This window comes from Columba livia, chromosome 5, assembly GCF_036013475.1.
Source record: "Columba livia isolate bColLiv1 breed racing homer chromosome 5, bColLiv1.pat.W.v2, whole genome shotgun sequence".
NCBI lineage: Eukaryota > Metazoa > Chordata > Aves > Columbiformes > Columbidae > Columba > Columba livia.
In genome coordinates, this window is record NC_088606.1 from 18,133,491 (window position 1) to 18,161,468 (window position 27,978).

The 27,978-nt window shown below is 40.7% G+C and overlaps 2 protein-coding genes across 23 annotated transcripts in view; one reads left to right on the forward strand and one right to left on the reverse strand.

Moving 5' to 3' along the window:
• The first annotated feature begins 153 nt into the window (after window positions 1–153).
• On the forward strand, window positions 154–27,968 carry GPR68 (G protein-coupled receptor 68). 11 transcript variants are annotated; one of them, XM_065063677.1, is made up of 6 exons: window positions 408–678; window positions 11,232–11,342; window positions 11,468–12,491; window positions 13,102–13,264; window positions 15,738–15,949; window positions 18,412–20,511. In XM_065063677.1, the coding sequence occupies exon 6, from the start codon at window positions 18,553–18,555 to the stop codon at window positions 19,609–19,611; it is 1,059 nt and encodes a 352-aa protein (XP_064919749.1). In that variant the 5' UTR covers window positions 408–678; window positions 11,232–11,342; window positions 11,468–12,491; window positions 13,102–13,264; window positions 15,738–15,949; window positions 18,412–18,552; the 3' UTR covers window positions 19,612–20,511. The 11 variants fall into 11 exon arrangements, 10 of the variants coding, with proteins under 10 accessions (XP_064919752.1, XP_064919747.1, XP_064919751.1 ...); XM_065063680.1 differs by lacking the exon at window positions 408–678 and adding an exon at window positions 154–349 and having other exon boundaries at window positions 11,468–13,264; XM_065063675.1 differs by lacking the exons at window positions 11,468–12,491; window positions 13,102–13,264; window positions 15,738–15,949 and adding an exon at window positions 154–349 and having other exon boundaries at window positions 554–678.
• The window catches only part of DGLUCY (D-glutamate cyclase), a 48,823-nt gene continuing 44,601 nt past the window's right edge, over window positions 23,757–27,978 (reverse strand). For 10 of the 12 annotated variants that reach the window (XR_010472812.1, XM_065063670.1, XM_065063669.1 and 7 more), the window contains one exon: window positions 23,757–24,688. Coding sequence is in view for 9 of the 12 variants with exons in the window: in XM_065063670.1 (XP_064919742.1) it covers window positions 24,545–24,688 (144 nt within the window). In the remaining 3 variants the exon portion in view is untranslated. Of the gene's footprint in view, window positions 24,689–26,219; window positions 26,360–27,978 lie in introns of those variants that run through there. The other 2 variants (XR_010472811.1, XR_010472813.1) reach the window with 2 other exon arrangements.

Sequence of the window (27,978 nt, forward strand, 5' to 3'; positions counted from 1 at the left end):
TAGCAGGAGGTCAGATTTTACGTCTGCTACAGTCTTCCTGAATGACCTTGAACAAGCCTTTTGATCTGTTTATGCCTCAGTCTGTCTTGGTGTGAGAGAGGAAGGAACCTCGCCTCACAGCCCTCAGAGATGTTCCCTTGCGCAGATATCAGCTTCTGCTGTGTTTAGACATAGCGAAGATCTTATCTCAGCAAGCCCGAGGAGCAACTTACTGCAAATAGTACTAATAACAACACTCTGTATACTTTCCACGAGGCAACATCTGTGTGTGCTTAGATAAGCTGTATTTGTGCTTTGCACCAGCTGCTGTGATCATAGTGCAGTTGTCCGCTGGTTTTTGTCTGTGATGGTAGGTACAGGCATGAACACCGCTCTGCGTGCATTGCCATCTCTGTATCCAGTGTCTGCTTTTGGCACTCTTGTCTGTTTCATTTATGAATGAGAGGGTGAGGGAGGAGAGGGCTGGGCTGGGCTGGCTCCTTTGCCGTTGAACCATAAAGAGCACAGGAGCTGAAACGCAATCTCCTCCTCCTCCTTCCCCGCGCTGTTTCAGCGACAGCTCGCTCACAGCTGGGAGGAGGACAGCCTCGCCAGCAGCCCGAGCAGGAGCTGGGAAAGGGGAAGTTTTGTGCTGTTCATACTGCAGGGAAAACCTCTTTGCATAAGCTCTGCTCACAGGTGAGTCTAATTTTTTATCAATTCATACTTAAACGCCAGTTAATTTTCTGTCATTGAGCCAGGTTATACAAGGTTATGACCCCTGGAAAGGTGGGAGGACAGATTTTTGGCTAGGTTGTCAAAGCAAAACAACCAGGCAGTCCAAGGACTCAACCAGAGCAACATGTCAAAAAAAAATCACAACTTCAAAATTAATTTCCTCGGCAAGTTCCCATTGGGGAGTTGGGGATTGGACTAGGTGATCTTTTGAGGTCCCTTCCAATCCCTAACATTCTGTGTTTCTGTGATTAGTCAGAACTTTGAATGAAAGTTCTTCCGAAAAAACTTTCTGGGCTCCACTTTGGTGCAAAGAGATCTGAATGTTGAAGCTGTGTTGATGAAAGGGAATTGTTAGGATAGACTGGGAAACTGTTTCATGTTTGCAGCAGGGAACCAGAGCAACAGCCAGTAGGTGAATTCCAGTAGTCATTTTCGGAAAACTTAGTAGGACTGTCTAAGTTAACTAGATATAGGCAACTTAAAATGACTAATAAGTGATTTAAATACTTAATTCCCCTGAGAACACAAGCCAAAAGTTACACCTACATGTGTACTCTGCATACACATATATAGATTTGTCTTTGTATCTCAAAACTATGCCATTACTATATTTTCCAAACAGTAAGCCGCTTTTCTTGCTGCTTTTCAGAACCTGACTTGGGAAACTTGAAATGTGAAGGTTTGTTTAGTGAAATTAAATTCATTTCATTAGAAATGTATCTATTCTTTTTTCTTTTTCTTTTTAATAGGATTAAAAACCTTTATTTATTATTGTAGGTTGCCTGTGTTACAAGTACATTTTTCTGGTTCTTGGCAGTCTTTGTAAAGCAACAAGAAAAGTAAAACAGTGAGTGATCAGCTTCATGTGTGCAGGGAGAGCTGAGAAATAGAGTTTAGAAGAATAAAACAACCTTGTTCTGTCCTTTTCTGTTCAGAACACATGCAGACATTTATCAATAAATATTTAAGGAAACTTAACACTGAGGCGGGGAAAAATGGCTACATGTAGGCTCATAAGACATGTCACTGTCATTGTGAACGTTAAGGGACTTTCTGAGCAATCTGTTAATCAGCTCCCTTTGTGACTTTTTCCGCATTAGCACCCTACGCTCACACTGGCTGCAGAGGAGTATGATGTCTGACCACTTCTTCTTTCAAGTTTGCTTTAGTCAAGAAGCCAGTAAAAGTGTGTCAATCCTGTGTATTTAATACCCACTCCTCCATTTCTTTTCTGAGGAAATAAATCTTTTTTACTGTCCTCACCTTTATCCTTCCTGCCTCCCCATCATATTGCCAGCACGTTGTTGTTCCCCCATATCGTGCTGCTTCTACACATGGTAGTCATAAGGTCTTTCTGTTACACGAGGCAGAAGGTAGCTGCTTCAGCTCATTTTATGCTTGGTGCTATACAGCACTAATTTAGGTGATAACATAGATGGTACACATGCAAACTTTTAGGAGACTTTCCAGGGTCTGGTGAGTACACCATGAGAAAATGTCATTCTGTGATAGCAAGGCACAGCTCAGGGGGTTGACAATGCCTACTTCACAGTGTTGTGATTTGAATATCACAGTTTAAAATGAAGAAAGATGTGACAGTTCCTATATCTCATTAAAAAAATCTCATCTCACTTGACATCTGCAGTGAGATGCATTTATATCATTTTGTGGCTGGTGGACAAAATTTGTTTTTTTTTTGTTCTAGGACCTGAGGAGTGTAAGCAATCCTAGACAGTGGGAAAAGAGAGAAGGGAGATGTAGCAAAGGGGAGAGAAGGGAGGAAAGTTAATCCCAGCCGAACCAGGTGTACATAGGTGTCATCATACTAGATGTCATCAAATAGGATGACCCTGGGGGATGGCTGGTTCCTGAGGTTAGACAGACTGGAAACTTCTTACTTGTGGCTGAGCACAGTTGCACAGGGCCAGGCGTACAAGGATGTGGGCATCAGTGTAAGTTTTCCTCCCCTGACCAGCTGATCCTGTAACTTGGCATCCCATTGAACAGTGCACAGAGCAGAAAATATTTTCTCTGCCAGTTTTTCTAGACCTGACCTGAGAGTGCATTTGTGTTGCCTTGAGGCTTCACTCCCACTTGACTATTCTTGTGCCAGTGTGGTGACAACCAGAGAAAAAGTTATTTCAAACTTGGGAGGACACTTACACAACTTGCTAATTATTTTTAAGTGAACTGTAAGAAGAACTCTGGAGAGTGAACTCCAGATGTGGTGGCCTTGTGAGCCTCATTACCTTATAATTAGCTGAGTGTCTTCTCTAAGAGGTTTGTTTTTCCTGTAAAGCTTATTCTGAGTGGCTTTTAATGCTTGTTATGAATTACTATGCCAGCTGAAGCATTTGCAGAGCTGCTGTCCCTGACAGCTGATAGCAGTTGATTTCAAAAAAGCAAAGAACAGCTTTAATGTTTAGAAGAAACTGGCCAGTCATTTTAAGTAAAGATATTAGTAATTAACAGCAGCTAAAAACAAGATTGCAGTTTATTCTCTGGGGGATGCATCTCCTGTACTTCCTTTTTCTCCACTAGAAACTACACTCTGAACTGTTAACCTAGCATGTAGCAAAAGGAGAACTATTTAGGGACTTCATCCAGAAGCTGTAGCTAATCTGTCCAAAAAAGAAAAAAAAGACTAAAGAATAGATTTCAAACACTGTTAGAGGGAGGTTGAGAAACAGGCTCACCTGAAGGTATGCTCTGTTCCTCGCCATGGAGTCCCCTTGCCAGAAATTGTTTCTGTGGCGACAAATTTGTTTTCAGCTGGGTTGTCTTGGTATTTGATCTGGGGTTGCTTAGGCTCAGATCTGTCACCATGCCAGAGGCAAACAGAAATGCAGAACTTATGTGGTCTGCAGATAACAGAGAGGACACTCTGCTGATGTTGCTTTTACATTTGCTCCATGAGAGAGGTTCTCCTGACATTCTCCACTCAAAAATTGCTAGGGACAGCAGTTGCTGCTAGGATGAGCTGAGTCTCTCATTTCTCAACATTGTTGCTTTCTTCCATAAGCTTTCAGTCTTCCTTTCTCTCACGTTGTTTGCTATGAGTTGACAGCGAAGACACATAGCTTTGAAGATAGATTAGATAGCTGACAGAGGAAGGGGAGATCAAAAATGAATGCATTACAAAAACAAATGCAAGCAAACTATCAAACTTAAGTTACTTTAATGACACCTGAATAAAATTATTAAATGGGCAACCAGTAGGGAAGGATGGAAATATTATTACAGAGATCTCTTGGTTTGACTTTTTTGTAACTCAATATTTTAGTAACAATTAGAATTTGATCTGGAAACATTGTGTCTTCCATCTGCCAATGGAAGAAGGAGAATTTTTACTCTGTGATGGATAATGATTCAGCATCTATGCACATATCTAATTAGAGGATGTATCTGTTTTATGCTCCATATTCAAGAAGTGATCTGACATAGCTTTTGAAATAAGAATTGTCTTTAAAAGTAAGAAGAGGATTAGACTGAGATCGCTTAACTCACCATGTCAGGATGTTATTATGTGGAATTTGAACTTGTGTCCAAATTTCAGAGATAATATTACACCTCCACCCCAGAACAGGACCTGGAATTCTGAACAGCTCCCAGGTTTGGAATCCCACATCTCCTGTGCTGGCTTTTCCATCTTCCACCCAAGAGCTTGTCAGAACTCCCCTGTAATGTGTATTTGATTCTCTCCCTTTTCTCTAGCCAGATGCATGGTGGGAAGCGTGAACGGTTTACAGAAAGGTTGTTGCTTTTGCTGTGAGTTGCTTCTCTGATACTATAAAAGGCTTTTTCATTTCTGTAAGGTTGTGGTTCTTCAACTATGCTTTCAATTTTTGTGTTGAACCTCTTTTATCCAGATTAATACCATTATGGTGGGCTGGTTGTTCCTTTCAATTTTCTTTAAAAGAAATCTAGAGAAGGACCAGTCAATTTTCAAGCATATGGATAGATGATTTTGTGCCTCCAGGCAGGATACTGGGATTTGTCTCCCAGAAGAGAGGTGGCAAACCTGAAGGGGCTCTGACACAGGAGAAGTGGTCAGTCACTGGTGTGGATGCCAATGTCATCCAGGAGTGGAATGGACAGGAGCTGGAAAGAACATTTAGGCCCTTAGGCAGGACACTGAAGTGCAGCAATTCAGCAGCATGGTGCTAAGGAAAACTTCTCACAGCATATGCAAGGCCAGACAGAGGTACAGAGAGAGGCTGTTTCAAGGTACAGCAAAGAAAAGGGTGGAGGGATGACAAGCTCGTATACATTGGGAAATGAGGGAACTTGGAAGTAATGGAAAGCCAGACTTTGTTTAAATCTTAATGAAAACACTAGTACTAAAAATCATGTGAGTACTAAGAGAATTTTTTAAATTAAAATTAAGGGAATTGGGGAAATGAAAATTCAGGAGATGAAAATGCAAGCAAGCCTTCAGATAGAGATGCTAGCACTTTGTTTGGAATGTTATATCCATTGGCAACTTGGTTCTTGGAGTCCTGGATCCTCAAGGGAAAAGAAGAAAGGACCAAAGTTTTCAATAGTCATCTAGCGAGTGAGAGAAACAACAAGGGAAAGAGCACAGAGGAAAACCTCCTTCAAGGCGTGCTACTTCTACACATTCGTGAGAAGTCTGAGAGATAACATCAGAGAACACACCTTACATGTGAATATTGACTTAGATCTACAGGAAACTTGGTTCATCTCCAAAAGGAAAACTGGAAATTCGAAGACACACACAAATGCATGGGCACATCCCCTCCTCCAGTGCTGTATCCAAGGAAGAAATACAGAGTCACAGAACAGGGGCCAAAAAAAGTCTCAACCAAGCCTGAAAGGAAATGAGCACAGCTAAACAGCAGCACGTGGAAGGGCAGTCAGTGTGCTAGACTAGACAGAGTTGGATCTAGAACAGAAACACGTTTGAAACACACAATAGGGATCAGTGTGAGCCGGAAATACAAACGTAGTACTAAGTCACAAAAGAATTATTCCTGTGTTAAATGGTGACAGTGCACGCCATGTTTGGTGCTGCAGTTAAACAGGCTCTTATCCTATGACAAATTTTATCTCTTTGATTAAAATGAATCGAACAGAAAAAAAAAAAAAAAGAATGAAGTCAAAGAAAAATGAGACAAAGAAGGGAAAACTCTCCAAATGTTGTAAACAGCTTTTCACTTTACCATGTCTTCAAATTTTTGCTGTATAAAATGAATCATGTACTGAATCATATGTACAGAAAATAGCATTTAAAAGAGGGATGACTTTATTGAGTGTATCATTATTTGCTGATGCATGGACTAGTGAAAATCTTAACATTTTTCTTGAACAGGAGATGTGCTCAATCTTTTTAGACATGGCAGAATTTCAACCACATTTCAATTAGACCTAGCGAGCAACATTTTTCTCTCACACAGCCTTTGCTATTTGTCAGACGTTATTAGTCAAACACTGATTACTGATGTCCCAAGCTACTGCTTGTCACCAGCACTGCAAAATTGGTTATATTCACTGAACTATCAGTAAAGGAGGAGGAAAAAATTGTATAGATGGATGTTTGGTTGCTTTCCAAACTAGTTTTGGTTAATGAGATAGTTCTGTTTAGAGGGCATGATGTGCTGTACTTGTGTTTAATCATACCATGTTGTGACTGGAGACAGTGGCATTATAAAAGATGCAAGCAGAAAGACGATTTGGTCCTTGCTTTGGTCTCCAACTTGTTACGTTTTCAAACAAAAGTTTTCACTTTTAACCAGTAAGTGATGCTGGGGAGGCTCAACAGAAGAGAGTACCTTGCATGTTGTGGGCATCCCCTCCCCTTTCTGTGAGCACAAATGAGTACAGAGCAAGTTACTCTCGATATTCACAACTGCTATGTCTTGTCTAGCGCCATAAGTACTGGGCAAAGATCCAAGCTAACACCTGGCTGGCTCAGCCTGGCCTTGATATGTGCTGAGCGGTATGGGATGCCAGCAGTGTCCAAGTCCCACCTGCTGCAACTGGGTAGCCCATGCTCAGGGTGCTGAGATGTCTGTGGGGTGGCTCCCACGGGGCCACAGCTTCCTTTGGGCGGTCACTCTGTGGAGCAGGGGCTGTATGGCTGTGCTGGGGGTAGAGGAATGCGCTGACAAACCAAGGAAGGCAAAAATCATTGAGACATAGTTTAGATGTGACCTAACCCTTGAGTCACTGATTTCTGTGCAAGACATCTGGTGTTGCCTGATGGAGCACCGTGCTGGTGTCAGAGCAGGCTGCAGCATCAGAACAGGCAGTAATACAGAGTTTGGAAAAACGCATCAGAAGAGTGATTTTCCCCAAAGCTGTAGGTGATAAAACGAATCAGAACTCCTCTAGTTCAGAGGTCGAAGTTCCTGTTTTTCAGTCCTAGGCTACAACACAGTTGTTCCAGTCCTTTTTCCTTACTGGTAATATTGTATGTTGATCATGGCTTATGTGGCTTCTAATCAGTAACACCTGCATAATCCTGGCTTTTCTTGTGTTGTCATTTAAAATGAGGATCAGGAGATGGGGCATTACAAGCAGTTTTGTTGTCTATGATTGATTGTTACTCACCTGCTTCTTGTGCAATAGAGACAGGACAGTGCCTTGGTTTCTGTGCCAAGGAAGGTTGGGAGGGAGAGAGAAGTTGAGTTGGCTGAGGTTCTTTCTAGTTGAGGAAAAGGTAAATTTGGAGTTGTTCTCTGAGGAACACAGAAATTTAAGTTTTCTGCAGAAAGTGGTGTGATATGTTTTCCTCCACCCACTGTCCTGTACTCAAGCAAATAATCCATGAAGCCTCTAGGAGGTGTCCCCTGTGAGTAGGAGCTAGTCACAACAGCTCAGCACTGAAATACTTGGAGGGTCATGTTGTCCACCTGGCTGATCTTTAACAGCAGGAAGGAGGGGGCAGATGAGGCTCATTTTTCAAAGCTTTGAGGCAACAGTGATGTGACTAATTCCTGTTATGTGATTCACCTCCCTGATACCACTTGGATTGCTTGCCTGAAATTACACATTGTATGAACTTCTTATTACCATAAATAGGGATTTTCCAAAGTGTAGTTTCTTTTCAGCACTTCCCTGTGGTCAGCCAGTTGTTCAGACCTTGCACTTGATAAAAAAAACCTCAATCCTAGATAAAGAATAAGAAGAAGTCTGAGATATTGGGCTAACTGTGCTTATTATCCTATCTGCCTTCCCTACCCTTTATCTCAAGTTGTCCTTCACACATGTGCAAGCTTCACCTAAGAAGACCAAAGATGTAAAAAACATGAAATGGTGCAGGAGCAGAACATGGGGTTTTTTGTATTAGTTTTTGTTCATGTGAAGTCACAGATTTCATTTCTAGGAAAAACAAAACAACAACTTTTAAACTGAAAAACATTTCATAAAAAAAATAATTGGAAAATGATGATTTGTTTAAAAACAAAAATCCTTTATGGAAGCTGTTTTATTTCGTGTTAGATTTATACAATTTGTTTCCATGTTATTGCATGTTACTAAGAGGGACGTGTTATGTCATGTTCCTGGCAAACAACAGTGGAGAATGGAATAGGAAGGTCCTGAGAGCTCTCCAAACATTTCTTTGCCTTCAAGGGGCGTCAGCTGGACTGTTCTCAAGAAGTTTGCCAAACTTCAGGAACTTCCGTGATGACAGTCCTACATCCCATGCGCCACCTGTCCTAGTGCTCCACTTGCCTTTGTTAGTGGAAAGCTTTTGGTGGTGTTTAACCCAGTTTCTATCACCTTTGCACCAATCTTTAATATGTTTGAAGGTTGTTGCTGTGTTTGCCCTCCATTTGGGCTTCTTTAGACTAAACAAGCCCAACTCCCACAGTCTGCAGCTTTGTTAGATCTCTGACCTTTCCCCTGTGCTTTTCCTGACCAGTCAGTGGATCCCAGAGGATCTGTGCACTTCTGGAAAGCCTTACAGAGGTGCACAGGATGGAGAGGTAGTACCTACAGCCAGCTGAGACATCCCAGTGTGATATGGGGGGAGTCCTTGTGTTCACAACAAAGGGTGTTGTTGACTCCAGTATGTGACCCCTGGAACCTTCACATCCTTCCCAGCATCCTACTGTAAAATAAGATATGGTTTATTAATGACTTCTCGTATCATATGGAATGCATAATATGGTGTATACAGCAGTTTGCACATCAGGTAAGAAAGAAGCTGGATACTTGGTGCTCTAATTAAACTGACAAATGTGAGCCCAGGATAATAATCTCCCGGGTTAATCAGGATTTTTTTATATATATATTGACATTTACCAGGAATGTAACTTTTGTGTTTCAGCAAGTCCTTCCTGTGACCTCTCTCAGCGTAGCCTATTGGTGTGTGGTACCTTAGCTGTCTTAAGACCATTCAGAAGTGCCCAGCTGCTTGCTTTCTAGGTGGCTTCCTGCCTCATTGAGAGTGAATTTGTTTGACTTACAAAGTGAGTTGAATGTAGAACATATAGGTTTGAGATCGATACTGATTCAGCTGTTCCTTACAGAGCTTCATGATCTGCAGGTCAGGGCACTTGTAAGATTAAACTACATTACTATGTAGTTGCTGAGGATTTGAACTCCATTTAGAGGTCATTAAATTATTTGAATTAATTACTTGTCTAATATACGTGGGCTATCTTCATTGGCTTCTAGCTGCATTGCAATCATCACCCAACACTGCTTATACTAGACTGCACAGGTCAAATTTCTCAGCTTATAGTGATGTGCAAACCAGCACTTTCAACAGGCATTGAATTCACTATGAGGAAAAAAAAAAGATTCATGATTCAAATATTTTAGTGTGAACCTGCTACTCAAATCCACACAATGAATTCCTAATGACAAATTTACAAGTTGAAGGCACGAAACCCTCAACTACCCCACCACTGTGGGGTCAGATGGCATCTGAAGTTTTAGTGATTATATATTTAATGTAACTAGCTTACTTCAGACTTTGGAGAAACGTGGCAAGCAGAAATGAAGAAATTGGAACAAATTCCCAGGATATCAAAGTTGGAGCAAATGGAGTGATTTACCCAATGCTGTGAATGATTACATGTCTGTGTTAGGGAAAATTGGACGTTGGTGACTAATTAGTCTTTTGTTTATGTGGGTTCTGAAAAAATGTTGCTGGCTTCCTTCTTTGACAATAGGTTTATAAATGGAGTCATACAATAATGACAAAAGTGATTTGTAATTCACAGAATGCTTTTATGGTTTCCTCCAACTGAAACAGATACACAGAGTAATAACTATTTGCCATAAAGGTTTGTGTCAGAGAGGGCCACTTGCAAGTTAACAAACACTGAATGGATTGTGTATAGACCTAAATTAACTTTAGAAGGGAATTCAATTTAAGGAAGGATGCAGTTTTTGCCCCTTTTTTTTTTTTCCTATTTATGTAAGATAATTTCACAGCCCTTTTCCGCTGCATGCCTCCAGAGAAACACTCTTGCAAAGAGTAGGACATACAGATTTTGTTCTTCTAATACAAAAAAACAGAAAGAGAAAGGAAAGTGTAGCAGAGAAACAGCCTTTCTGATTTACAAACAGAACCAGCAGAAGACAGAAACAAAACTCCTTGCAGCCAACTGCTATTCACAGAGGGGTTTGACAAAAACAATATTTCTGCACACTTGCTGTTGTAGTGTTTATACTCTTAGGGGCCCTGTATCTGTTTTTTAAAGTGGTATTTGTTTAATTCTAGATTTACTGATAATGGTTTAGAAACTGATCCAATTAAATACATGGTATGGTCAGTAGAGGAATTAATCCCATGCCCTGAAAAGGAACATTGATGGTGCATATAAAGTGAGCTGCACTAAGGAGAGGTGAGCATCTATGTGGAGTACACTGGGGTCAGGAATTAGAAATCTTAAGGTCTCTACTGCAATGTAATTTTTAACTCACCTGCAGATTTAAATCAGGCTATGATCTTTAATGAATAGAATCATTATTTCTGCTGGACTTTAGTCTCAATATGAGCCATGCCAACCCTGAGCTTAACAAAACCTATGCCCTACTGAGATGCTTAAGCCAAATCTGGGCACCTTTCTTGTAGAAACATAATGCAGGAGATAGAACTACCTTGGTTTTCTTACTGCACCCCTTTTCTTTGATCTACCAGGCCAAGTATCACACCACTGCAGCTTTGCTCTTTCTGGTCCTTGAAATCACGGTCAGTGCCAGCTTGAGTATATGTTCATGGCTTTGTATTGTGCCTCTAAGAGCAGCCTTGTAATATGTTGCCTTATCCCAAGTGATGAACAAGGATAAAATATCTTATTCACTAGAATTGTTTCCGCCTCTAATAAATGTGCCTGTTGTCCATTTGTGTTATCTGCAGCAGTCATTGGTGTAGGACATCTGAGTGCTTCAGGAGCACTATCAACTTACCTCCAGTGAACTCCTCTCTTGACAGGAATATAATTTTGAATTTCTGAAGACAGAGAAATAGGGATGCTATAGTTTGGTTGCCAAAAATATTTGTACTTTTTCTAATTTACCTGTGTATCTTTTAGATTGCAAAATGTTCCAGAGAGGTTTTACCAGCAGTGAGTAGAGACGACAGCTGAGTTTGTGCCCTTTAAGGACTGCATCCCATGGTAATTCTCATCAGTAAAACCATTAATGTAAGTGCATTGTTATCCATCCTGCTGCATACCCAGATATTCCCCATTGCATAGTGACAATCTGATTTTTTTTCCAAGCACAGCAGTTCTGCATTTGCCCTCAACAGATTTTGTTTTGTTTTCAGACCAAGATAATCTTAAATCCCACTGATTTTATATACTCCTTCCCAAATCAGTATCATTTGCTGGTTTAGTAAGTACATTTTCTATGCCTTTCTGAATGGGATGGAAATTGTGAAATTACGAATAGATGAAAATACTGACTAACATCCTGGAAAGGGCAGGTTATTGCACAATCAACTGAGTTCATAATTCTAGATCAAGTGGACTACATGTGGCTGCTTTTGAGCATGATTGTGCAACACATCCGGCAGTACGTAATGCCTTTACAATTTCCCAGGTGTTAATGAGAATGTACAATGGGATGTGTCAAAAGTCTTCATAAAACTAAGATGTATTACACTTGTTGCTGCCTGCCTAGCTCTTCAGCCACATATGTTATCAAAGATGGGGATGAGATTGGTCTGACCCTCTTGTTTTTTGTTGAATTATGTGTCTCTTATTGCAGGAGCATCTCTAAAGCAGCCTTCCAAGCTGTTTGGCTGCAGTGCTGGTTGCCCTTGCTGCCTCTGTGTGTTCTCCTCCCTGTTCCCTCCCTGACTTTCACAAGCCCTGAGATGCAGCTGCTGACTCACTTTCTCACTCAAGTTCTGCCTTCCCCCTGTGCATCCACAGCCCTGGTGTGCGAAGGCTGTGTGAGAAAGGAATTGTTTGGGTATCATGGGAGTGAAAGCTGTTGAGAAGGAGGCTGTCATGTCTGAAATCACGCTGAAGAGGTTATGAGGACAGGGGTGGCACTGAGCTGTGGAAGGTAGCTTCTGGGACCTGGGGCACTGATGTGACTGGGATGATATTCGGGTGTGATGCTGTGTGGGGTGGGACTGACCACTGGCAGGGAGGGGAGGCAACAGGTTCATGAAGTAATCAGGGAAGATGAGAGCAGCTTCCACTGGAGTCCATTATCCCTTCCAACTCTTCTTTGCTTTCTGCTTATTGGAGCATCTACAGGATCTGCAGCCTGGTAAGGCTGCACGTTGCAGGGAAAAGAGGGCCCATCCATGCTTGCACTGGACCTCCTACTGCAAGCAGGTAGGACTGAGGCCAGAGCTTCTCCCATGTGTCAAGGTTTAAGGCAAGGCAGCAATAAACTATGGCAGACGCACTGTTATCCCCTTTACCCTCCCTCCACCCCCTCCTTTAGATCAGAAAGATGATAAGGAAGATAAGGAGGAAGGAAGAGAGACTTAGACTTCAAGTTGGAAGGTTTTAAAGGGTTTTACTAATGCTACTACTAAATAGCGAATATATACAAAATATACAAAAGCAATCTTGAATGCTTGACATGGAGCTGGCATCACTCCAGTGGTGGCAGAGCTGGGTGGGTGGAGCTGGTGTGGCTTCAGCAGCTGTAGGGCAGGTACCCAGAAGACATGGGTGAGACTTCACAGCAAACGGGAAACTGGTTGCAGGGATTGCAGGGCCTCAGGCCTAGTATCACAGACACGCAGACAGGGTCCTCCAGATGCTGGCCATGGTCAGAGAGGCCTTGACCCTCGTGATCACCCTCTTATATAGGGGGTATGCCAATTATGGGGTGGAATACTCAGTTGGTCAGTTTCAGTCACCTGTTCTATCTGCCCCTCCTTCCAAATATGTCCTGTTATCAGTTAACCTTGGTTACCATTGGTCCTCTTATCAGCACCAAGTACAGTGTCCAAGAAAAATATACAGGCGCTTTGCTGAGAGGAAAAATCACTAAAAGTGAAAACAGGACACCACCTTTCCGAGACACAGCGTGAAGTGCAGCTGCCAACCCCAGCCGAACTTCATCTTCTCCTGAAGTACAGCAGTGCTCACTCAGGGTCAGTCTCTGCAGCTGTGAGTCACTTCTGTAAATGCGTAGTATGTGTATTGATTGTCTGATGGCTGGTTCTGGTTGAAGCTAGGCTGACGAGTGTATAATTATCCAGCTACTCTTTTCACAAGACAAGTGTTATGCCTGTTTTACACCAATTTCTGAAACATCAGCAGCAGTAGTTCACAAACTGCTTTAGCTAATTCCCCCAGAGTACACATAGACTTTCAAAATACCTGTTAGCCTCTGCTTATCTATTTTTCCTATGCCCCCATCCTACTGTTAAAAACAATTTTGTTAGATGCTGGTTCACAAGTTCAGTTCTAAAGACTCAAATAAAAAATAACAGCAAATATTTCAGCTATGTTTTGATTTATAGTATGTGCTTGTGCCTCATATGTACTTGTCTTTCTTTACCCTTCCTTTTCGTGTGTGTGTGTTAATAGAATCATCCTTCATTGCCTTGTACTTGTAACCCTTTTAGAATTCATAGAGTCATATAATAGTTTGGGTTGAAAGTGGCCTTCAAAGAGCACATAGTCCAACCCCCCTGCCATGAGCAGGGACATCTTCAACTAGATCAGGTTCCTCAGAGCCCCATCCAGCCTGGCCTTGAATGTTTCCAGGAATGGGACATCTACCACCTCTCTGGTCAACCTGTGCCAGTGTTTCACCATCCTCATTGTGAAGAATGTCTTCCTTACATTTAGTCTCTTTTAGTCTGAGACTGTTACCCCTTATCTTGTTGCAACAGGCCCTACCAAGAAGTCCATCCTCATCTTTCTTATAAGGCCCATTTAAGCACTGAAAGGCCACAATAAGGTCTCCATGGAGCCTTCTTTTCTCCAGGCTCAGCAACCCCAACTCTCTCAGCCTGCCCTCATAGGAGAGGTGTTCCATTCCTCCGACCATTTTTATGGCCCTCCTCTGGACCTGCTTCAACAATTCCTGCTTTTAAATCATACTTAATCCAATTGAATCCAAACGTAATTGTGCCATTTCCTTGTACTCAGTCACACAGCCAAACTTCCACTTTCTTCTACTTAAACCAACCAACCAAAACTAAACATACATCACAAACAAAAACAAAAGCAAAAAACCACAACCAACAAACCCAAAAAAAGTTGCTCTAAGGATATTAGCCAGTTTATGCCTATTTTATATTGGTTGACTGGTCCCGAGTCTATGCTGCTGGTCATTGCTTCCCAGTCTCTTTACCTGACTTATTTTTCCAGGCTTTGTGAATCAAGATCAAACCAAGCTGACAAACCCTTGAATATCTGGGGAAATTTAGTGTATAAATTTAAGGGCTGGTGTTTGTGTAGGTAATGATCTGAACCAAATCCTAAACTGAAACAACCCCAGGTCTCTGGTTCCAAGATATGCAGCCCAGTCCAAGTCCTGCTATGACAGTCAAGTGGCTCAGGCCTGTCTGCATTGTGTGACCAGTGCAGGGGCAGATTAAACAGCAAGAGAACTACTGTCCCATAATGGTGCATGACCAAGTTATGCTCCTTGTTCATGGAAACAAGTGCTTTGCAGATGAGACAAGCTGTGTACAACTTTTGCAAAGGCCTACAAGGGAGTCCTTTGGCGTAGTCTCTGCTAAAAATGTGTACGTCTAATTGCAGGCAGACTTATTGTGAGGGAAATTGCAGCAATGTTCACTAAAGCTAAAAAATCACCCATGGTCTGTGCCAGTACTTGGAGCTGAAGAAATTGTAAGTGGCTCTGAGCTATTTCCCATGCCGACACCAGCAAACAGTGCTTCGCACCTGAGCTGCTCCATGGTTTGTGGTGTGAGGGGGGCATCACATTTTTGTCAATATTTAAGGCACAAAGAAGTTTGGAAAGAAAGAACCTGTTGTTGAACTGTCCAGTGAATAATGAAAATTGGCTCATTTAAACCAAGAAAAAATGAAGCACTCTGAACCTCTGTGACTCTTGGCTTCATTTTTCATCCAGGGACAAGAGAATTGTTTAGACCTCGTGTAGATGGCAAGAGTCTTCTAGTTTGTTTCCAAGACTTGGTCTTAGAAGGGTATAATCTAAAAGATGTGGGCATATATGAGAAAAAATATTGCCTGGAAATATCTGCTGACTTGTGATACTGAAGGTGTTAAATAAACTATGTTCTAAAATATTACACAGCTGCACTACTTCCATATTAGAGCTGACTAAAAAGGAATGCCTGTGTGTTCCCATTCATAACTGCTTTCAGCTTTATGATTGTCTGCACCCCAGATGTTTTTCATACAGCATTTTTTTTCATTTTTCTCCCCTTCCTATGCAGACAAGGTCAGTAAGCAATGGCGGAGCTATTTGTCTTTTCTTTCTTGTACCTTGCATCACCTTTCCTTCAGCTTCCACTTTTCCAGACAGCTTGTAAGTTGTTGTGTATTATGTTCTTAATAACAGGGTGGGCTCTTCTGCACCCATCTGTTTAACACTGCCATTGAAGTACTTTGCTTTTTCAACAGAACTGGCATCAGAGTTTCCCTTCCTGGCTGGTGCAGAACTACGTTTAGTACTACTTGGTGCTGGGGGAAAGGTGAACTTTGGCTCCTGAGCCTGTCACTAGCTGGGCACAAGGGCTCAAAGGCACAAAACTGTCCCAGAGCCCATGTGCTGAGAAGGCAGGAATGAGGGAAGGAGTTCCTGGCTCACGGCTGCTGCTGACCAGAAGAGCAGTGTAAGACAGCTATCGCACAAGCAAGACTCTGGATCTTTGTTTTTCATCCCCATCTTTGAAATTGGGGAGGGTTTGTTAGCACAGGGCAAACAGACTCCCAGCAGCCAGCCTTCTCTTCCTGCTGTCTGAAACAGCCCACTCCAGACCTTCCTCCAGGAGGAGGAAATGTTGCTGTAACCATAAGTGTATATTGTATTAGCATAATGTCATATCAATAAGACTTTTGCTGTTCTTGACAAGACTTTTATGCTAAACAGAGATTATTTTTACAAAAATGTTCTCCATGACATAAATGTAATTTAATACAGCCATTTTAGTTCTTATAGGAAAATAAACATTTTCAAAATCAGGGCAACTGTAGGGTACATCTGCTTTTTCTCATACTGTGATCCATATTGACTCAGCAGCTAACGCTGAACAAAACTTAGTGCTGTTGAGCTATGCTAGGTGTATAAAGACAATTCTGACTTTTCAAAATGGTCTTCAGCTTTCACATTATTATTTGACCTCATCAACAGGAGCTGGACACTTTTAGTTGGTAGATTAGATGACAGATCCTAGAGTTTTAGTCATTTGAGGCTATAAGTAGGTGAGGCTATAAGTAGTTTGCCTGCTCATCCTGAGCAGGCAAACTCTTACATGTAAAAGTCACCAAATTATTATACAAAAATGAAATGGTACCAAATACAAGCTCAAATACAATTGTACTTGGCCTGTATCTCTGGATTAGAGAAAGTGGGGTGGGGTAAGCAGGTTATCAACCCTGCCTCAGCAAAGATTCTGTGCACAGTTCTTGTGGGTGTGGAGACAGGTGTCCTGTAGACAGAAAAGCTGTGTGATTGTTCTGAAGCCACTGAGAAATGCAGAGTGCACTGGATGCTGTTACAGGGGAGCTAACAACCCCTAAGTAATAGTCCTTTAGGAAGTTAGTACCTAACTTTAGCAAATAATTTCTTCTGTACATGTCTGCACTGCTGACGTTATCATCATTACTCTGTGGGAAGGTTACTACAGTCTCTTGGTGTAAAACTGAACCATTGGTATCTGTGACCAGGTCCCTGTGCAGCATTTCTCTTGCTGTGCTTGATTTACCTGTAATAACTATTGTGCCACCCACAGTGGAAGGGGTGAGTCTCTCAACCCCCAAAGAAGCTCTGAGAGAGCAAGAGGAGGAGAGCAGAGCTAGCGCTGTCCTAGACCTGGCCACTCTTCCACACAAGTTGCGTTGGACAATGAGGTTAGAAGATTTGTCAGAGATGAATTTATGTTCACCTGTGGTTTCATGACTGACTGTCTCTGAGATTCCCAATAACACTTTCCCCAAAACTGAGGCTGATGTTTGTTCTGTCTGTTGATGAGAAAAAGAGGAAAAGCAAAGGAATGAAAATCATGTTCTAATTTTAAAACATTCACATGTGTCCTTAAGTTTGAACTAGAAGTCTTTGCAGTTTTGGTCACTTATTTCAGCCAGGCAACTCTTTTCTGGCCCAAAGGAAGTTGGTCTTCTTTTCAATTTCTATAGGAGTAGAGCCAACCACAGTTAAAAATAAAAGAAGTGACAGTAACATCCTAAAGTTGTGCAGTTGACAGTAATTTTACTGTGCTGTCGTCATGTTTTCATGAGGTTTGCCTTGGAAAAATTTGTATGTTCCTAGACAGGACAGAAGATTATGACAAAAATACAAATTAAGATAGTAAACAGGAAAAATCAACAAGGCCTCATCTTTGTCCCTGGATGGTGCTGTCTCCTTATATTCATAATCAATGAAGATGGAAAGGAAAGATAAAAATATATATATAGTACCAGTAAATGAGTGGTTCTGAGAGTCGTTAGCAAATAAGGAACCTGTGATAGCATGACCTGCAGAACTGAGACCACGTGGATAGGCTGTAGCTGATTTTTGTAGTCTCCTTCTGACAGAGAAAGGCAGCTGGCCTTCAGGGTGGTGTTTACAAGTAACTGTAAGAGACACTGCTAAAAATTCCGTTTTTTTTCATCCTGATGAGTTGAACTGCATATTCCATGGTATCTTGTATCTAAAGGGAAATTTAAGAAATGGAGAGTAAATACCAACAGTTTTGTGTCCCCTTCATCTTCTAAGGAAGTCTGAGTGGGTTGCTGATTAGCCAGAGACATTTTTTCCATTGTGGATAAATCAGATTACTGCTTTTGTGCCTGATCTGCAAAACAGAACTGATATTTCTTCACCTTTTAGATGCTTACAAAGTAAAGTAATGACTGTTTGTAATTTGTTTTGAAGTTTTTGAACACACAATTTTCTGGTACTTTTCTGGTAAGTACTAGGACTTATTCATATGAATCATGATTTCCTAGACAGGCTTTATCTTCTATGAAAGACTATAAGAAAATTTAGGGCTAGGAAAAGGCAGCTTATTGAAAACTGTACTATATATTTGACAATCATATCCATTCTGAAGATTTACCTGTGTTTTACCTTCAGGTTATTAACATCCTGCAGCAAGTCATCACTTCAGCCTGAAGGGCTGTGGAAGAAATAAGCAATGCATGAAACTGGATGAAATTAAATTCTACATCTATTCATTCGGGACCCTGATGAGTGATACACAGGGAGAGGTAGAAGATGGTCAATTTCACAGAGAATGCAACTGAGAAGTGCAATATTAATCATGATATCCACCAGACATTATCCCCTGTGATATACATATTTGTATTTATATTAGGCTTGCCAGCTAACTGCCTGTCACTGTACTATGGGTATTTACAGATCAAAGCTAAAAATGAATTGGGTATCTACCTTTGCAATTTGACTGTAGCAGACCTGCTCTACATATTTTCTTTGCCTTTTTGGCTTCAGTATGTTTTACAGCATGACAATTGGACCTACGATGAGCTGCTGTGCAAAATTTGTGGCATCCTCTTGTATGAGAACATCTATATCAGTGTGGGCTTCCTCTGCTGCATCTCCATTGACCGCTATCTCGCAGTAGTGCATCCTTTTCGGTTCCAATGCTTTCGGACTATGAAGGCTGCTGTGATTGTAAGCATCGTTATCTGGACCAAAGAAATAATTACATGCTGCTTTGTTTTTACACATGCGGAGGTCAGTATGGATGCTGACAGCCATGTGGTGTGTTTCGAGCATTACCCCATCAAAAAATGGGAGCACAACGTCAATTACTACCGCTTCTCTGCTGGCTTCCTTTTCCCCTTCTTTCTGTTGGCCTTTTCTTACTGTGGGATTTTACGAGTTGTCCACAAGAGTCATGGAACTCAAAAGAAGAAGAAAATCCAAATTAAACGACTGGTTTCAAGCACTGTTTTAATTTTTTTAGTTTGCTTTGGACCATACCACATCCTACTTGTGATCCGCAGCTTGTTGGAGAACAACTGCTCATTTGCTGAGAAAATATTTAATATTTACCATGTTTCTCTCCTGCTGACTACTTTTAACTGTGTTGCTGATCCAGTGTTGTACTGTTTTTCCAGTGAAAGCACTTACCAGAACTTTGCCAAGATGCGAGACTCTTGTTTAACTTGTTTAGGGTGCCTGAGGACCGAGACAAAGGAATCCTATCCACTGAACCCTCCAGAAAGTCCCAACAGGCCACGGCACGAGCAACAACCAGATGATGGTACTGAAAGGAAAGACTCCTGCACAGCTAACATGGGCAGCCTATAGCATTCATCAAAAAAGGACGTTAGTCTAAAATCTGCAGCTGTGGCTGTGTTTGTGTATCCATCTGATTTATCCATCTATTACAACAGTGTTACTTCCCAAAGGCTTATTAGCAATGCAGTGCAGTGAGGTCATTTCTGAGGTGCGTAGACCTTGGCAATAGTGAGGAAAACACAGGCTAAGTCACCTCAGTACAATCACGTGCCTGTTGTCATTGTGGTACCACTCAAAACCTGCTATCTTGATGTCTGCATTGACTGGAATAAGAACCACGCTGATGGTGTGTGGTTCTGCTGAATTTAACTGCTTTCTGTTTGCCCCTGTAGCACCTGGAGAAAATAATTCTCTACAGGATGTCTTCAGCTGTTTGAAAGGTTGGAGACAAAACAAATTAAATGTCCCCATATGTACTTTAAAAAAGAAAAAAAAAATTAAAAAGCATTTCTGTTACATTCCTGTAACTCTTGGAAATAACTTCTCCTTCAGCTAGTCTTGAGGCCTGCAGAGACTGTGCCAGAACCAGCCTTCCAAAACAACTAATCTAATAACATGAGATGTTCTGGGAGAACATGCACAAGGAACTTAGCATCTGCTGAGATCTCCAGTCTGTTGATTGAGTGTTGAATTTCAGACTGTTGAACCTCATCATAAAGCTCCTATTGACTTCCAGAGGTAGGAGATCTCTTGGCTTTGATGCAGATAAATCATTTGATCTGTTGACTTGGTAAAGAACTGGACGTTGAAGGTACATGAGGCATTTTGGACTCCTGAACTTCTCCTTGCTAAGGTTTGGATTGTGTCCTTCACAACTTTTGTGTGTGGCACAGCATGGAACACACAGGCAATTGAATGTTAAATTTAATTAATTAATTAATTAATTAATTAATTGAACTGTTAAATGGATTCTGTTTAAAGTCTGTTTTTTTTCCCACAGATACTATAGATGAGGGTTTGGTCACTGTTTAGTAAATACAGTATCAGAAATATGTATGAATGATCTGTTTCATGTTTAGATAAAAACCGAAATAGAGGAACGAGTGGAGGTAATGGCAGTTAAAGATGTGGAAGTTGTGCTCTACCATATTGTTTCTATCACTTCTTTCTCTCTCGGATTGTTTTGTTTTGTTTTTTCTTTATTATATTAATGAATCTTGTGTGATTCTTCTTTGTGACCTGATCATCTGTAACTGTTATCCTATGAATAGTGCCTTGTCCTTTCACTTCTCTGGTTCCAAACCTTTCTTGAAACATTTCTCTCTCTGTAACTTGAAGCTGAAAACTTGCAACAGTATAATCAGTTTTGTTTCTCCTTTCTTCTTCCTTCTTTCTTTTTCCTCTTTCTTTTTCCTCTTTCTTTTTCCTTCTTTCTTTTTCCTTCTTTATTTTTCCTTCTTTCTTTTTCCTTCTTTCTTTTTCCTTCTTTCTTTTCTCTTCTTCCTTTTTTCTTAAATGTCAAAAGGTTCTCTAGACAGGTGGTCTACTCCTGGTATCTGAATTATGTCACTGTAACACAGCTTTACTTGTCATCAGTTTCTAAAAGACAATATATTCTAACAGTTTTCCAGAAAGCACCTTGAAAGTGCAGAACTTTAAAAAATGTGTTTATGAAAGAATGTTTTTATTGTTTTTTTTTCCTATATTTGTTCACTGTGTGTTTGAAATAACTATCTTATGGTCAGAAATGGTTAGGCAGACTACAGATCCTCTCCTCCCTCCTCTTGCAGAAAGGATTCATGTCTGCACTCCCAGAAAGGGATTAGGTTTGCTTAGCTTAACGCTTGGTTTGTTTAATTATTTTACATTTCTTTATACTTAGACTGCTCACCAAGTTGGATTAATTACTTCATACGTGTACTTTTTCTTTTGACTATTAGTGTTGTTTAGCTTTACTTTCTCTTAATCTTTCCTCTAATCTCCTGCCTGTACCAAGGAGGTGATGAGGCAGTGACGCTCGGCTGCCAGAATGCTTGTGTGTTGTCAAGGACCGAGCCAACTACTTGGCCTCCCATGACCTTGGCAGGCTGTAGGACACACACGTGGTTTGTTCTAGGATGAAATATTTGTTGTCCTGTTTATGCTTTACTACTTTACAGTTACCCATGTTGTTTAAATTAGACAGCTGGAATGCAGACCATGCCATATTACAGCAAATTGTCATCTGAGGGATTAAGGCATATTTGAGTTGGTGCTTTGAAGTGGTCAGCTCTTGGTCAGCTGCTGCAGTGTGACATCAGATGGAAACCTGTGTCACAGAGCCCAGCATTCTGCTGCAGTTCTCAACAGTTACCCTGCTGACCCTCAGGAGAAGGGGGAGATCCTTTCCCCCTTTCCCCCTTTCCCCCTTTCCCTTTTCCTCCTTTCCCCCTTTCCCTTTTCCTTTCCTTTCCTTTCCTTTCCTTTCCTTTCCTTTCCTTTCCTTTCCTTTCCTTTCCTTTCCTTTCCTTTCCCATTTCCCCTTCCTTTCCCATTTCCCCTTCCCTTCCCATTTCCCCTTCCCTTCCCATTTCCCCTTCCCTTCCCATTTCCCCTTCCCTTCCCATTTCCCCTTCCCTTCCCATTTCCCCTTCCCTTCCCATTTCCCCTTCCCTTCCCATTTCCCCTTCCCTTCCCATTTCCCCTTCCCTTCCCATTTCCCCTTCCCTTCCCATTTCCCCTTCCCTTCCCATTTCCCCTTCCCTTCCCATTTCCCCTTCCCTTCCCTTCCCTTCCCTTCCCTTCCCTTCCCTTCCCTTCCCTTCCCTTCCCTTCCCTTCCCTTCCCTTCCCTTCCCCCTTCCTTTTCTTTCTCCTTTCTTTCCCCTTCCTTTCCCCTTCCCCTTCCCCGGCTGCAGAACAGTAACCAATATGGGAGGAAGGTGACTCTCACCCAGAGCTTTTCTTCCTGTCTCAGCCAGAACATAGTTACTCAAGGGTCCTACTGTGGCTGCTAGAGATAACCTACACATGGCTATCAGATTAAATACAGCACTTGGGACTGCATAGGAAAAGGAATTTTAAAAACACACATCAGGGAAGAAAACAAATAAATTATTACATTTTCTATTTCTTCAGTAAATATGTTTAAAATGTGTTTTGTGGAAAATGGAGCAAAAGTGTTTCAAATTAAGGGTTTTTTTGACAGAAGTTAGTGTTTGGAAAGAATAATATACATTGCACGTATTAATGTAATGTGCCAGTAAGCTACCGAGCACAGGGCACGCAGAGAAGGAAATCAGCTGCCTCTTCTCCCAAACAGACGTTTTTAAATGATGGCAACTTCATTTGTGGGCTCTGTGCAGCAGTGAACATACACTGCGCTGCAGGGTTACCGGCATTGGCAAAAACCTCAAGCATTCATATATTCTACTTAATAGCTGTAGTCTAGAGACTTCTAAAGGAGCCATTTTCTAATTGTGAAGTTCAAAGATGGTTTAACTGCAATGTCCTTCAAAAAGGCTTTAAATAAAACCAATCTAAAAAAAATGACTGATCCATAAAATAAACATTGGGAGCTTTGGTGAATCGGAATGTCTCACAGCAAGTCTGCATTAAGATTTCTTTCACATGTGTTTGACTGTTTTAAGGCTTTAAAAGCTGTGTATCCTCAAGAGCTTCAGAAGATTACTGTTCAAAGTATGCTGATGTTTGTAGTACGAACTGATTTTTCTCATTCTCAAAAAGTTATGTGTTTGTTTTGCATAAGAGAAGGAAAATAAAAGTCACCTGCCAGAAAGGAAAGAAGGTACAAGGTGTTGCTGCTGAAAGTCGGCTGTTCTTTGCAAAAAGCAGTGGCTAAACACAACTGCCATTCTCATACTGTTAAAACACGATGGCTTGCTGCTTGCCTTCTGTACCATTGTCACTATTTTATGGCATGTAAAGCACCAGTTCATACCAGTGTCACACGTACCCTGACCTCTCTGCTGCCAGGGCTGATAACCAACAGAACTTCAGCCTTTACAATCATCTGAAGATAAAGTAAAATCACAGCTTTAAATTACAGAAGTCAGGCACAATTCACAACCAGTTGTCATGTACTCGTTCAGCATTAGAAGGCCTTTGAGATATAATTGAGTTTTGATTCACTTAGTCTCGTCAGGAGCTAAATTTCTGTAACTGGAATTCATATAAATGTTCGTTTTCATAATTTTATTCCATATTGAAAGCAAATGATTTTTAATTTCTAATGCTTTATTTTCTAAGCATTAATTTTTAATCATTATTTACGTATTTAACTCATTTATTCTTAACAAGAGGGTACCCTGAAGTGTCTACAACTTTTCTGTATTGCCCAGAAAAGGACAAAATATATAAATGGCAAACTAATAGGAAGGCAGCAACTGGTACAGCCCACCCTTTACACAGGAGGTCTGCAACGCTGCCCTGCATTTCATGAGTTCAGTTAAAGTTCTCCCCTTATCTCCTCACACTTCCACGAACTCCCCACCACCATCAGACAGCAGCATTGGAGGGGCTCCATGACACGTGCGTGGGAGCTGTATTTAACAACTTTCACTGCTGTAACACTGGGGTAGTTTGTTTTGAACCTCCCCCCTCCACTGCAGCTGCTTTCCCCACCACAAGGTATTTTTAAATCTGAGTTGCTGCAAGAGTTACTTCCTGTTGCAGTTATGAGGTTAGTAAAACAGGAACAGCAGTGTGATATTTCCTTTTAATGACAAGTTTTTTTGTAAAAGCCAGATCACCTCTTAGTATATAATATCATTTAATATCCATTATCCATTATAAAATTACAGAAAAGAAAGGCAGACAAAATCACCACAATGATATCCCCCTCTCAATTCAGAGATCTTGTAAAAGTAACAATGAAAGGTCATGTGCAGCCAAGACACCAGAGAGGAAAAGTCATCTTTTTCTGATCTTTTAGACCTTAGGAGAGCCCAGGGAATAATGAAATTACATGGGAGCAACTCTTGATACAGAAATCACGGGCACAGTCACTGCTGCACTTCTTGCAGGAGCTTTTCAATGAGAAGTGAGTGGGTGGTGTAGAAGGGCAGCCCATCCACTTCCATTTCTAAACTGGCAGTTTTTCCACTGCGGACCCCATGCTGCACAAGTGTTTTCAGAAGCTTTTCTTCCTTAAAAACACAAGAAGTAGAATAAAATTAAGATCCTGAGTCAGACGAGAGCATTCGTCAAGAACTTTTAATTCTAGTGGAGACTGACCACATCCTTTGTATTTATTTTGACAGCAATTTGCTAACACCCTTTTGTTTTCCTGTCCCAAAGGATGTGTGTGACATCTGGAACATAGAGGGTATCAAAAGGCTTGTATTCTTGGCTGCTGCTTAGTTATTGAATGATATTACTGTTCTCCACACTCCCTCAAACTGCACATTAGTGTCAATTCAGAAACGTGAATCCTTTTTTGCCTGGTTTCAAGTTTCTATATTGCACAAATCAGAATCAGAGTGAACCTCCACCCAAAGCATCTCAAGAGCCTACCTGTGGTTTCCCCAGTGTAGCAGCTGGCTGCAGATGCATTTTTAACGTAAATTAACAGAAGGGAAAGAGGGTGCATCAGGAAAAAAGGTAACAGAAGGTACCTGAATGGGTTGGACAGTCAATTTCCTGTATCTTCTGTGAGCTCTGCCTGCCTTTTGCTCTCTGTCTTTTTTTTCTATTGATTTTATGAGCTTTCTGGTTGGTTAGGAAAGGGATGGGGGAAAAAATAAAACCTTAAAATTGTACTTCCTTGGACTTCTCTGAAATAGCGTATACTCTGTTTAGAACTGCAACTCAATTTCATGTTTATAACAGTTATTTTCTTACATAACAGTAACTCAAGCAGATAACAAAGCATGTTCCAAGCGGGGCTGTTAAAGTGCACAGAGGGAACAAAACCCTCAGTTGTGAGCTATGGGTCAGTTAGCATTGTGGGATGAAAAGATGGGATAAATCAGCCCTGAGGAAAACACCAGGTCTATGAGCAGTGAAATTAGAAGACCTGGTTTCAAATGGACGTATGTCTAGTATAAACTGCTTTGCTTTCCATTTGACATGAAATGTACACAGTAAAACTCTTTCTATTGTTCTAGCACTTACTTTAATTTATCTAATTTTGCTAATAATAAATCTAAGAAAAATCAAAAGCCTTGTCACATCTGGGCTTCCCCCTGCCCCAAACCTGTAGTAATTTACATAAGACCTGGAAATATTCATACACTTATTTTATTCTTCCTTTTCTCCACTAGGAATGCCTTCCTTGGTCCTTGGCCTACTGTTCTCTTTCCATTTGTGTGAGACCTGCTTTGATCAAAACGGCTACTGAAACAGCCCTACCGGTGTTGTTGACAGTTTTATAGGTTTAAATCTTGTTTGATATTCCTATACAATAATCTCTAGCAAAGTCCTTTATCTCCTGAACACAAATTAATGATGAAAAATGATCAAGTTAAAATGATTAATATTCCCTCATGAAATGTTAGTTGTAGGTTTGGTGGGGTTTTTTCGTGCTTGGCTTTTGGTTTTGGGTTTTTTTTTTTGGAAGATTTCTAAACCATAAAGGTACAATAGCTTTAGATTTGAATTTAGACACTATACGGTTGTATTTTACATAATATAGTATATGGCCCAAATATAAACAATTCTGAAAGAATTAAAGCATACCTTGCATGATCACTGAGCAGAGACTTTAGTATGATTTGGTAACTTGCTTTCTGAATGCTCTTTATAATGAAATGTTTTCTATTTCCTAGTAAAACACCTCAGTTCTTAGCTGCGACAAAGTTAAATGAGGTACTGGTGTTCTATTAAAGGAAAAATATGCATAGTTACATAGTGTCAGTCCTGACATAATGTAACAATACAGCAATGATACAGCTATTTAAGGAAATCATCTGGCTACACTGGTAGCATAAAAAGTGCTACTTTGTAGTTTGTAAAATATACACATCAGCTTATATCACGCCAAAGTACATATCTATGAATGCAAATATAAGCACCTGCTCTGTCTGCATGAGAGAGGTTTTTCTTAGCACTGAGTAGTTATATGCAAAGTGGCAAATTAGATCTTCTGTATCACAGAAAAAACACCTGAACTGGATACATAAAATGTAATTTCTATTTGATTTGTTTCTCCTACATTATTTATGTTAGAGCTCTCTGATCTGCTTACCTGGGGAAGAAAGACTTGGCTGGCTTAATACTATATAACTGTGCCTGATAAACTGAATTCTGTCGTCAAATGCTGTTGTTTTCATTTGTAAGGAACATGCAATATATACAGTACACTTCCTTAGCTGTAAAGTGATGCAATTTGCTCACAGTTCTCACTTTAGTAAACAATTATGTTAGGAGTGGGGTAACCAGAAAAAAAAACATAAAGTTAATAGAAAAAGAGCTTGTTAATTGGCACCTTGTTTAAAGTAAAAAAACCCCCCTCAGTTATGGATGACAATGCTGATAGAGAATACTAGAACAAATGTCACATCTTTATATCTTGCTCATTTATAAAGTAATTCATATTCTTATAGGTCATAATTTCAAAATAAATACTATACAGTTTATTTCTTACTATTAATATAGAGTTCAGCAAGGGAGCAACTGCCTGATATATTAACTTGGTTCTGAGATGCAAGAAAATGCAGACTTGACTGTAAGCATTAGCTCTGTTTGGATACGTATGAATTAATATATTTCCCTTCAGTCACCTTGGTATAAAAGTACCAAAAACATCTGAAATATCCAACCAATATTATATTAACCAACATAATCATGATTCAACTCCACAACTGAAAAGTAAGTAAAGATTGTTTAGATCAAATTGTTTCCCGCTCATCACGTTCTCAACAAGGAACAAGTACTTTGCAGCATCTCTTATTAAAATTTGTATCCAGGCTAATCCATGCACGTAGAACAATCCTGGTGCTCGGTCAGTGGGAATGGGGAGCTCCGCAGCTCCATGCTCTGCTGTGGTTCCATCCTGACCCAGCCTCAGCACGAGGCTGCAGAGAAAGAACCTTCGTGTTCCAGGGGAAAACCTTCATTTAGTAACTATGACCTATAGTTTTCGTGGAAGGAATGCCATTTTTGGAAGAAAAATAAAACACATTACAAGAAAGCCGTTGGGTACTTAGGCACTCCTTCAGATGCCTTCTTTCCAACTACAAACATCAATTTGAATATGTGTGGTGGTGCCCTTCATCTTTCTAGGGTAATGATTATAGCACTAAAAGAGGCTGGATTGGGCAGAATGTAGTCATATAAACATAAATGGTCTGAATTTTTTTTTTATACTAATGGAGTATGTGAACACTAATGTGTTCAATCTTCTGCACTGTTTACTGCTGTGTGATTTGTAATTAAAGATATTATATTCTCTTGACAGACATCTTGTAATTTTCTCTCCTCCGCAAAACTCTTCCCA